The 11,143-nt window shown below is 41.8% G+C and overlaps 2 protein-coding genes across 4 annotated transcripts; both read right to left on the bottom strand.

Annotated features, from left to right (window-relative positions):
- Nucleotides 1-56: 56 nt before the first annotated feature.
- On the bottom strand, nt 57-1,807 carry LOC132261126 (THO complex subunit 4-A). Its single transcript, XM_059759697.1, has 4 exons — nt 1,477-1,807; nt 659-863; nt 399-590; nt 57-195 (listed from the first exon to the last, which is right to left on the bottom strand). The coding sequence occupies exons 1-4, from the start codon at nt 1,708-1,710 to the stop codon at nt 65-67; spliced, it is 762 nt and encodes a 253-aa protein (XP_059615680.1). The 5' UTR covers nt 1,711-1,807; the 3' UTR covers nt 57-64.
- A 217-nt stretch (nt 1,808-2,024) lies between these two features.
- Nucleotides 2,025-11,056, bottom strand: LOC132260107 (protein spinster). 3 transcript variants are annotated; one of them, XM_059758044.1, is made up of 8 exons: nt 10,432-11,056; nt 5,528-5,885; nt 5,134-5,460; nt 4,415-4,676; nt 3,709-3,807; nt 3,393-3,645; nt 3,250-3,299; nt 2,025-3,089 (listed from the first exon to the last, which is right to left on the bottom strand). In XM_059758044.1, the coding sequence occupies exons 1-7, from the start codon at nt 10,697-10,699 to the stop codon at nt 3,253-3,255; spliced, it is 1,614 nt and encodes a 537-aa protein (XP_059614027.1). In that variant the 5' UTR covers nt 10,700-11,056; the 3' UTR covers nt 2,025-3,089; nt 3,250-3,252. The 3 variants fall into 3 exon arrangements, with proteins under 3 accessions (XP_059614027.1, XP_059614025.1, XP_059614026.1); XM_059758042.1 differs by lacking the exon at nt 3,250-3,299; XM_059758043.1 differs by lacking the exons at nt 3,250-3,299; nt 4,415-4,676 and adding an exon at nt 4,808-5,069.
- Between the last annotated feature and the right edge of the window lie 87 nt (nt 11,057-11,143).

Consider the following 11,143-nt stretch of genomic DNA (forward strand, 5'->3'; position numbering starts at 1 on the left):
ATTACAAATATTCTTGGATTAGTCTAAATCTTCTTCATAATAAATCCTTTGAGTTGTGGTGTGATTACTTCATGTCCTTAACATAGGCGTCCAGCTCTGCATCGAGTTGCTCAGCTGTTGGTGCCGGCGGCCGGGCAGTGCGTCCGCCACCTCGACGAGGGCCTCCGCCGCCAGAGTTGTTGCCCACATTTCTCCCTGTAAGACAACAGAAACACGACATGAGTTGAGGCTTGCTAAATTGGCAATTAAGAGAGAAAGTTCACCTACAAATGGTTTAATTGGGCATGAATGAGTACGAAATGAATACCATTTAATGAGTATCGTTTAAATACCGTTGAAAACTAATCTGAAGGGCATTTAGGAGGTGCTCAAAAAGCGACAAGATTTAAATTACTCACTCTGAGGCCTTTGGGGAGCTGCACGCGGTCCTGCGGGAAATCTTGGAGCTCTGTTCGCCGCGGGCGACACTGTGGGTACATCAGATGTGGCCAGCTGGATGTTCATGGGTCGCCCATCGAGTGGAACTCCGTTGTACTGCTTCATGGCCTTCACTGCGTCCCCACGCCTCTCGAAGACGACATCCGCTGTGCCTGAAAGCAGAAGAAACGCCGTCAATCTCTCGGTGACAGACACAGGAAAAGCCACACAGGGAACTTACCAAGTGATCGTCCGGAGCGATCATAGTGAACAGATGCACTCTTCAGTGGTCCAAAGTCCGCGAATAACTCATTGATATCCGATTCGGAGACGCCATAATCCAAGTTGCCGACCAGAAGTTTTGCCGTTGCATTGCCCGCGCTCCTGAGCAATTTCCTCTTTCCTCCCTCGAACATATCGTGCTTCCAAGCGCTGTTAACATCGCCCTAAGATAAGGTAGAAGATGGTCGAATTTTGTGGCTGCCACTGTCAATTTTCTCCCTCTCTTTCTCTCTCTCAAAAAATGTGAGCTCCTGCTCGTGGTGTCTCTCTCATTGTCTCTTCATTCGTCCCGGATGAAAAAGATGATGACAGAGTGGCTGTTACAATTTCGAGGATGCTCAGGTGGTCGTCCGTGGGGTCAACCCAAAGGTTATCGCTTGCTGCCCAGGGCAAATATCGCGAGGAGGGGATTTGTGAGATTATTTCGACACAATATGTCTCCGGAAGTGGCAAGAAATGCCCTTGTGCGCTGCACACTTCTCACTTTCGTGGCACTTTTCCGTCTCGTCAGGCATATTTGGGCATCGTCAGAGGCATGAAAAGAGGCACAGAGAAACCAAGGACTTCGTCTACCATACATTTGCCGTGATATGCCCCTAAAATATGGCTTTACAAGGGAAGAAACTCGTGTGTAAACCTGTGAAGCACAGCACAATGGCAAAAAATGCAACACGCACAAAATATTGTCCTGTGAAGTTTTCAGCCACCCTCCGGACCACCAGAGATTCCAGTCAAATCGACAGCTCGCCACCGACGTGCGGACTCCAGTGTGCTTACCCTCGGGAATCGTCCGTTTGCACGTGAAACACCAACTGTGATGCGTCCCTTCCGGACGCCACGCACGCCACCAGCGGCCCCTCCGCGGGGACGCTGTCTCGGCGTGAATGCCCCACCAGTGGCGCCGCCACGGCGGCCAGTGGCCACTCGGCCAGTGCCTCGGCGACGCCCCAGGCCCATCCCCTTCGTCGACTTGATGATATCATCCAAACTCATCTCGATCTTGTCCACCATTTTGTATTCCTTTTTGCACTCTGCTCTCAAAGTTTCACGCGACACAACTTCTTCCCGCAGCGCTTCACAATCGACTGAACTTCGCCTCTCCGCAAATTCTTTTATAGACGTGTCCCAAAATTATAGTACGCGCTGTCACAAAGCATTATGGCACGATGACACTTCGCATAACCTCAAAAGATGGCCGGAAAATTCCTATTGTTTTGACCAGACGGACCATGCTGAAAAACATAAATAATGTAAAGAAGCACGAGATGCAGTAATTCGTGAATTTAGAGAAGTTGTTTGGGAAAGTGTAAACAAAAAACTGAAGATACAGAAATTATGATTTACGCAGATTTATTATAAAAATCCATTATATTTAACGTATTTTACAAATTTCTCAAACAACTAGATTGATAAAACATTCACTCTTGCATATTTCTGCTATATAGTATTTCTCATTTCTAAAGTCAACCATATTAACCCATTAGGATCGACGAGAACACCGATCGACATTGATCTTCCACCTAATGAGCCAACACAATTTTTTTTTTCTCCAAATTTCAAGTCAATCGCAATTAAGCCACTACCATTTTTCATATTTTCTCAATACAGAAAATAATTTATTACTAAATTTTACTCCTTAGCAATTAGGGAAGGAAACAATTTCGAGGAGAGTTTTTGGTTGTCTTCTATGTGATAATTATTAAAAAATCATGTGATATCATCGTGCCTATTTTCATGCTAGACAAAATTAATATTATACAATTAATCTAATAAGGCAGTCTTTATCATTATTACATCATCCTCTATTGTTCTTTCTCTCCATCTTTTATAAACAAAAGCATTATCATTTCTCAAAGTAAAACAAGACTAGAATTATTGTAGTTCTACTTTGATCATTCGCAGGAATTTTTTCTTCTCTCCATTTGACATTATCTTGTCTTGGTCCTTTTCCACTCCAAGCCATTCAGCTGATGACTTAACACTCACACGGGACTCTTCATCGTCGATCGTGATTAACTATCTCCCTTAGGATAAGCGGAAGTTATGAGATTTTGATTGCAGAAGCTTTCGCCTTCGTCAACATTACTTGTTGATGGTCAGATTGACCGAACTTTTTCGTGGAATTAATGTGAATTTTGAAAACGAGGCCAATTGACACACAATTGCTAAAAAGAATACCTAATTTTATCGCATAAAACGATCTCTTTTCTCTATACAATAAAGTCTTTTCCTTGTTATTTGTGTATTTGACTACACGTGAAATTACGTTGAAGCTAGACAATTTGTCCAATGCTGATAAATAGATGAGAGTATAAATAAATTTTAGGAATTAACACTACTACTACTCGTCCGATCGGCATCCTGATGTTGAATCTCCTCAATTGAGCCATCTGAAAGACAGTGAATCGCACAATTAGTCACCGTGAAGAAATATCCACCCATCAATATGATGGCCAAAAAAAAGCAATAAAAGAATGAGATGAGAAGCATAACAGAAAACGCATGCAAAAGACAAAGACAGTAAAAGCACAGCAAAATAACTTAAAGCACCTGCTAATTGCATGAATTTGATGAACTTTCGCTCATTTCTATTTGGCAACCTGCGAGAGTTGTAGAGGAAATTTGCAGAAAAGAGTGATGAGGAGAATGATAAGCAATGCCAAATGAATATGAGAAGATGTATCAAATCTCACCTGCTATAGCTCTCTTTGCCCTCTCGCGATCTCTCGTCACGTAGAAAGATGTTATAAGGAAGAAAACAGCCCCCAAAACCTCCACCACACACGTGGCGAACAAGGCATACTGAAGAGCCACGAATTTCGTTTCTTTGGAATCATCAATTGATTCAAAAGCAATTGTGCTATTGTTCCCACTCGCTTCAATTATTTCCTCATGAAGCGCCGTTGCAATTTCTGTGCGTCTCAGTGATTTTACCGCTTCAGATATCTGCAAGAGAGACACGGCGCAATTAGATAATGCCACTGATGCTGAGGCACAGCATTAACTCACCACTCCCACAAGATACGGGCTTCCAGCGTCGCCAAGTGCGTGAGACACAAGTATTTGAAAAGCTTCTGCTGTTGATCGTCTTGTAGGCATAACAACATACTGTCGAGGAGAGAGAGAAAGTATATTACTGGGTGAAATGACAAAAAATAAGGAGCATTTAGGAGGGGTGGACTCGAGTGTTATCAGTGAAGGAGAGAAATAAGATTTTTGAAATGTTGGGTTTGAGTCTCTGCACACAAGTCAAGTCTTTTAACTAATAGATGGCACACAGTGACTAAAAGTAGCTTTCTCTTTTGTGAATTTAACACTACCATTTTTTTTCAATTTCAAATCGACTTCTGAACCCGATCATTGGGCAATTGTCGAAGAAAATACAACTTCTTTTTTTCGCTACTTCGTGTGTGATGTTTCAAGGGAAAAAGTTACATATTAAGACGAATAAAAAGAGTAATTTTGTACAGAAATATCAAACCCATATTCGACTAGCCTCTCCTCCAAGGAGAGACACACAGTCACATAGAAAAAAGCCACATTCTAGCAAGGTTACTTGAGTGTTTTTTTTTTTTAAGGAAAAGAGGCACAAACTTCTCTCATTTCCCCCACTTATAGAACAACAATAATCATTGCAAGGGGAAATGAGAGAAGATGTATGAACAGAAAGTGGGAAAGGAAGGCATGAAAGATGCTGTAAAATATCCTTTCTTACCAATAGTATATCTGCGACAATTGCCCAATTAAGATTCAAAGCCAATTCAGCGAAAAATATAAGCGTAACAGCCCACGCTGTGCTGGAAGACACCACAATCATCGCCGCAGCAATCAGTGGTACACTAATTAGCAATCCTAAGGCACAAATAATGGGATCACATCGTGGATAACGCTTCTTAAATACTTGTGACAAATACGATCCCAATGGAACACCAATGGCTCCTGACAGAAGGGCCACGCCACCGAACATAAATGAGACACTGCAATTATAAAACAGAGAGAAAAGAAAAAAATTGATCAGTCTGTGAGATTCTCAAACAATCATTTCACACTCTAAGCCCATTTTTCTTCCTTCACTGATATCCCCTGGCCAATCCTCTCAATCTCTTACCAGCAGGATATCAGCCACAATCGACCAGCACAAATTCAGCGACACCATGGCAAAGAAAACCAGAACAAATGTCCAGGTTGTACTGAATTTGGCCACAATCAGTGCGAAATAGACGAAAGGAGCTGAAATCAAGAGACCCACAGCACATATCTTCGGATCACACGTGGCATCTCGTGGTCGTATTCGCTGTGCCAAGTAAGATCCCAGAGGAACTCCAAAGAGTCCCGCCATCATGGCCACAATCCCAAATCGATAGGCCACACTTTTGATAACGACAATTTAGCAAATAAAAAAGACTAGCTATCAACTTGATTAAATAATCTTACCTTGACAGCGAGATATCTTCATTTCCCGGTTGAAGTTGAATGCCAAAGTGCATGAAGGTGGGCCCCCACCAAGCCAGAGCTCCAGCCACAAATGAGACGCACGTGAAGCCCGCCGTGGAGAGCATGAATGACGGATTCTTCACGATATCCTTCAGATCCTCACGGTAGGAAGTGACAACGAGATTGTGAGATCCCTCACTCTGACCACGCTGAGGCTCCTTGCACAGCCAGATCATCACCACAGCCACAGCTCCCAAGATGGGTGTCACCCTCAGAGCCCACCGCCACGTTCCCATCAGCTTAGCAGTCTCAGATCCAATGATATACCTAAAGCAGAGACAGCAGATCGTCAGCAAAAATTGGCAATTGACACTCAATCTTGCGCTACACTAACCCTAATCCCGATCCAACGGGGATGGCAAAGTAAAAGAAGGCCAGCATCTTCGATCTCATGTCAGAGATGAAGAGATCTGAGATGATTGTGGGCGCAATTGTGCTATAGCTGGCCTCGCCGATGCCAACGAGTGCGCGGAATGTGAGGAACCACCCATACTGATTCATGAAAGACCCTAAAAGTGTCGTGCCACTCCAGAGCGCCACCCCCAAAGCCATGATCCATCGCCGCGAGTAGCGATCACCCAAATATCCAAATATAGGAGCGCATATCATGTACGACAGCACAAATGCCGTCTGCAGGAGTCCACTCTGGTCATCCCTGATGTCAAAATGCTGCTGTATATCCGTCAGTACACCTGAAAGTGGATACAGATAACAAATGTTATGTAAGACCTTTCTATATTCGACAATTTGTGCGGTGTTTCGCGCATATAATCTATTTTTATCAACACACAGCCCAACTTGTAATGACTCTTTCGATTCTCCCTCACTCAGGCCACAAAATGTAATTTCTGACTGAGAAATCATTTCAGTCTCTCCTATCCATACGGCAATTGACCAAATATTCTACTTTAAAAGTGATATTTTAGCGCTATTACAGTTGACCTCATGAGAAGTTCGCAAATTATGCAATTAACTGAAGTTTGTAATTAATAAATGAATGCTGTTCTATAACTGTTTTAAGAGAGAAATATGCCTTTTAACTCAGAAGTGTGTGTGTGCGTCTCGCTGGCTTTTCTAAAAACTTCAGACACCCTCTGTCAAAACACGCTCGAATGCTTTTATTCCAAAATATATGAAACTCATTAATTAGGATCAGAAAGGGAATTTCCACTCAGACAGCTGTTTCGCCCATTGTTGATATGCATACGCGAGATGTGTCATAAAGAAGTAGTGAATATGTTTAGTCTTTAAAAAAATATTTGGATTAACACAGGAGATAATAATAAAAGAGTGCAGATACTCTTGAAATCCTCGCGATCCTTTCTTATAACTTCTATAATGTGTCTTTTTCTCAGACCGTTCCTCCCCTATTCTAAACTCTAAACACTCCTGTTTACTTTGTCTTGATTGAGAGGAATTCTGAGGAAATTGAGTGCATGTCAATCTTAATTTGAAGGCATCCATTCACGCCTCCACTTCACGTCTATTTGTGTGCCCAAAGTGCACTGGAGAAAGAAGTCATCATCTTATTTATTGAGACATACCTTCAACATCACTTTGCCACTTAATGTTGTTTTGGAAGAGTTAAAAAATAGAATTTAGTGCTGATCGAGCACTGAAAAACCCGTTGCGTTTATTTCGCCTTGACTCTCTCTCTAGATTCTTTCATGTCAGAAGACTTGTATAACACCATAATTGGTCGGTCAGAGACAACAAGAGTTGCACAAGAGCAAAAAAATCGATGCAATTTTTAATTTCCTAAGGCGAGATGCTCTAAAAACCCGCTTTAGAAATGATCTTTCGAGTCTTTCGACCAATACTCGATTATCATGCCACCGCTCAAAGTCCTTGTGCTGCCTTGAAATATCAAAAACTATATGAACACATTGATATTCTAAAAATATAAGCTCTTTCAATGAATCTTCACGAGCCTACCAACACCATCACACATTTAAGCCACGTAACTGTTCGGAAATATTCTTCCCATGATACATAATAATCATATTTCATTAATAAAATTTCACACTCTTCGCTCATTGCATGGGTAATTCAATAATGCAATCAGTTAAATCTATTGACCTCCCTTCAATTGTATCAATGATTCTCCGCGTTCACTTAACCCCTTGACCATGTGATTGTGTGTCTTATCAGTGAGACTAATTCAGTAATAATAAAATCACTTCCAGCCAATTTCTTTCCATTTACTGCATTCGCCCTCCTCATCAAGCCCGGCCAATATTTGCGATTGATTGGCCCAGGAATTGAATCTAATTGGATTAAATCGTGTGTTTCCCACAGGCGCGCTTAATTAAACACCACCACCACCACTTTGCAACCTTGCTCGGAAATATGACTTTCCCGATTTTTCGGTGGCCATACGCCTCTCTTTGCACACTCATTGCGGCGCGTCATCGAGTTTCACTCTCCATCTCTCTTGCCTTCGGTTCAACATTAATGAAATTAATACATTGAAAATGGCATTACCAACACTACCGCGTCCTACTTTTTTATTTCTTCCACGACTCCGCTTATTCATGCAACTCTGTGGGTCTCACACCCATTCCGCCGATTGGCTGCTTTTCGTCGTACGATTCCTACATTTCAGCGCGCGTATACAACAGCGCATTTCTTCGCCAGTCGGCGGCAAATTTTCCCCATCGCGTCTTCAACCTACGTGTGAATCGAATGCATTGATGTGGCATTTCAGTGGGTAAACAATACCGCATTTCTATATGGTATTTTTACAATCCACTCCTCCATACTAGTTTTTTTCTTATAACACCTTCATCCAACAAATTTTCAGATGTGTCATCGTTTGGGCGACAGGTTCACTGGACACACTGAACATGAGAAGATTCGGGCTTTCCAACACTCTGATCATCAGATGAGAATTCCACTAGACACGAATTTGCTGTCTGCATGCAAACTGTGTGGCGACGTGAATGCAATATTTACTACTAGGCATTTCTTAAGCACATCTTATCGCCACTTGTACGAAATACAAATATGCTTAACATCCACTCAACCCTGCTTTGCCACAAATCAATGCTAAGACAAATTCTCAAACATATATTCACACTTCCCAATTGACCCACACCTTTGCCCACTCTTTAAATACTAAAGAGTTAATAAGACTTTCAGAATAGAAACATTAGAAGGTGAAAAGTATTTCGCTTTGACCTTTCAATTAATATTCATTCATTACATTAGTAAAGTAATTTGAAATTTTATATGACCAACAAAGCGCGCTTCTTTAAGCGATCGATTTAATGTATAAATTTAAAGAAATGTCCAGAACTTCACAATATGCTAAAATAAGAATTTGCTTCCTGACTTACTGACTACTGAAAAAGACAAATTTACCATGATTTGCAATTACTTTCCAAAACTCGAGCGAACGCCTTAGTTTTGTTCTGTGTTTAAAATGTCTATTTATGTTATACAATATTCTTCAACATTACATACCTATGTTTATATTAATTTCAAAAGAATTTGCAAATTACGTGGAAAAAAATATCATTGCAAAATTCACCACTTTCGACACAACTCCGCAGAGAAATGTAAGTGTTGCTGACGTGTGCACAGGAATGAGCTTTTCAACTCAAGATTCGGAATTCTTTCTTCACACATTATATATCGAGATCTTTTTTGCAACTATATTCCTCCCAATATTTCCCCATCATTATTTATTATTATTATTATTATTGAATTCTCAAACACCAATTTCTGGGGCATGACATCATTTTGTTGCACATGATTTCATTTTGCAATTATATTGGTCAAACACCACTCGATGCACCGATAGGCAATTAAAGATAGTAAAAAAAAAGCTATTATGCAATTTTTCTGGCTGAACTTCAAAGTCAACACAGCATTTCTCTGCACGCCACGTGATTTCTCAGCCCACAAAGTATGGCCAGATTTTAATTCATTGGACAGGTGAAAGCTTGATTTTTTCCTCGTGCGGAAGTCGGAAGATATATTTCGGTGGCAATTTTGGTCAAATGGATCAGACAGAAAGCTTCGCTGAGAGATTATATAAAGCATTTGAAAGTCATGATGTACCGTCAAGCGTGCAGAAATGGGTTAACTCTACAATTTTTCATTGACTAGAGACGAAGTTTTTGTCGCAGGAGTTTTATCTGGCATTGTCAGTCCTCCTCTAATCTCCGTGCCGTGTCTGCGATATAGTAAAAGTGTTGTAAACAAATTTTACTATTACCGCCAAATACGATATAGTCACAGACATAGGCTAAATATAGCTGAAAAAAGCCGCATATTAGCTGATGACAGTGTGTTGTTCGCACATCAGCTGCCTCGTCTCATGATTACACTTATCAGAGGAGGCAAGAAAACCCGCGTGAACAGTGAATGATTCATTGAAATTCTCCTCAAGACGCTGGCAAAGTGTCGGTCACTCATCTTAATGTCCTATTCACACCTTTTAAGTACTCTGTATTAGACAATCCTCTTCTATTTTCTCTAACCAATAATGTGACTCAACATTTTGCAAAGGAATGAAAATGATATGATATTGTGACCACCTTGAACGATAATCATGCCACAAAATACTTTTCCATTCGACCCCTAGCCCAATTAGTAGTCCAAACCCCAAAAACTGCCGGATTTCGCAATACTGTTTGTTATTTTAATTATCAGAATTATCTGTTCTGGTCGTACCACACATTCTTCTGCGCGTTGCTCAGCTTCCCAGAGAAGTAAACAATCATCGCAAAATAATTATTGCGATGATGCAACAGTGTGACGAGTGAATATCGCCTGATTTCCAATGTATTCCCAACACCGTACGTCATTTTACACCCATTTGGCGCCTCTCTTTATCGCCTATACTTGTAGAAAACTCTGTGTTTTTTCTCTCTTAATGTGTGCGTTCCTGGCGAAAAATCTCACTCCACCACAGATGTATTTATATCGCAACGTGTCTTCAAGTTCAAACTGAACATTACTTGCGTTCTTCCCTCAATATTCGCGAGTATTTTGAAATACCTCATGTAAAAATGCGCTTAGGTAATGAAATTTGAGCACTATCGCAGTCAATTTAAGATGTGTTTCGCGAATTCTCAAGAGTCAGAACAGGAAAATCCTCCTCTGTTGCCGCTGTGCCGTTAATTGATTGGACACATTGCACACGCAAGACCTCGTGATGAGTGTTAACACAGGCAAGAATCTCTTCCTCCGGCAGCTTTCACTGCCTCTGCGCTGCCTTGAGAGTCTTACCGGCTATTGTGAATCTGTCCATGTAGTTGATGAGGTTTACGAAGCACAGCACCGAGACCGTGAACCACTCCCGCCTCCCGATGGACCGCAAGCCGTGGTACTGATAGGGCGACTGGACCTTGTCCTGTTCCCCAGACTCCAGGGACGCCGACACGCTGGCCGTGTCCGGGGGCATGAGCTGCTGCGAGGAGCTCCTTGAGGCTATTCTCGACGAGTCCGCCATGGGCGCTTCCGTGGACACTTTCTGATAACCTTGATTCGTTGGCATCTGATACGGGGATCCTGGCCCCAACTCGATTACACCAGCGTTCGAACTGACACAGATAAGATGCCGTGGTACTAATTAACACATGATTGAGCTATTCTTGAGCGTGTAGAAAGTCATTTTCGAGGAGAAATTAGAAATTTCAATGGCTTCGTGTGGTTATTTTTTCGGCGCGCCCCGCGAGAATTTTCTGGCAGGAAAATACAACGCGATTTGCAAGGGCGAGTCGCAGTGTGGGTAGCAAGTGATGCTCACTGTGGATCACTGAACACTCCGATTGAATTTATTGGCCAATTCACCAAACTATTAAATTGTGCTGGTTGGAAAACTCACACGTCTTCACCGAAGCAAACTCAATGGCCGACTGACGCGACGAGATGACGCGGATTTTGCGGGTGGCATGATTCGACCACTGTGAAGTTGCAGCGAAGTCGTATAAAAAAACAC

This window comes from Phlebotomus argentipes, unplaced genomic scaffold (assembly GCF_947086385.1).
Source record: "Phlebotomus argentipes unplaced genomic scaffold, Phlebotomus argentipes genome assembly scaffold_18, whole genome shotgun sequence".
NCBI classification, from domain to species: domain Eukaryota; kingdom Metazoa; phylum Arthropoda; class Insecta; order Diptera; family Psychodidae; genus Phlebotomus; species Phlebotomus argentipes.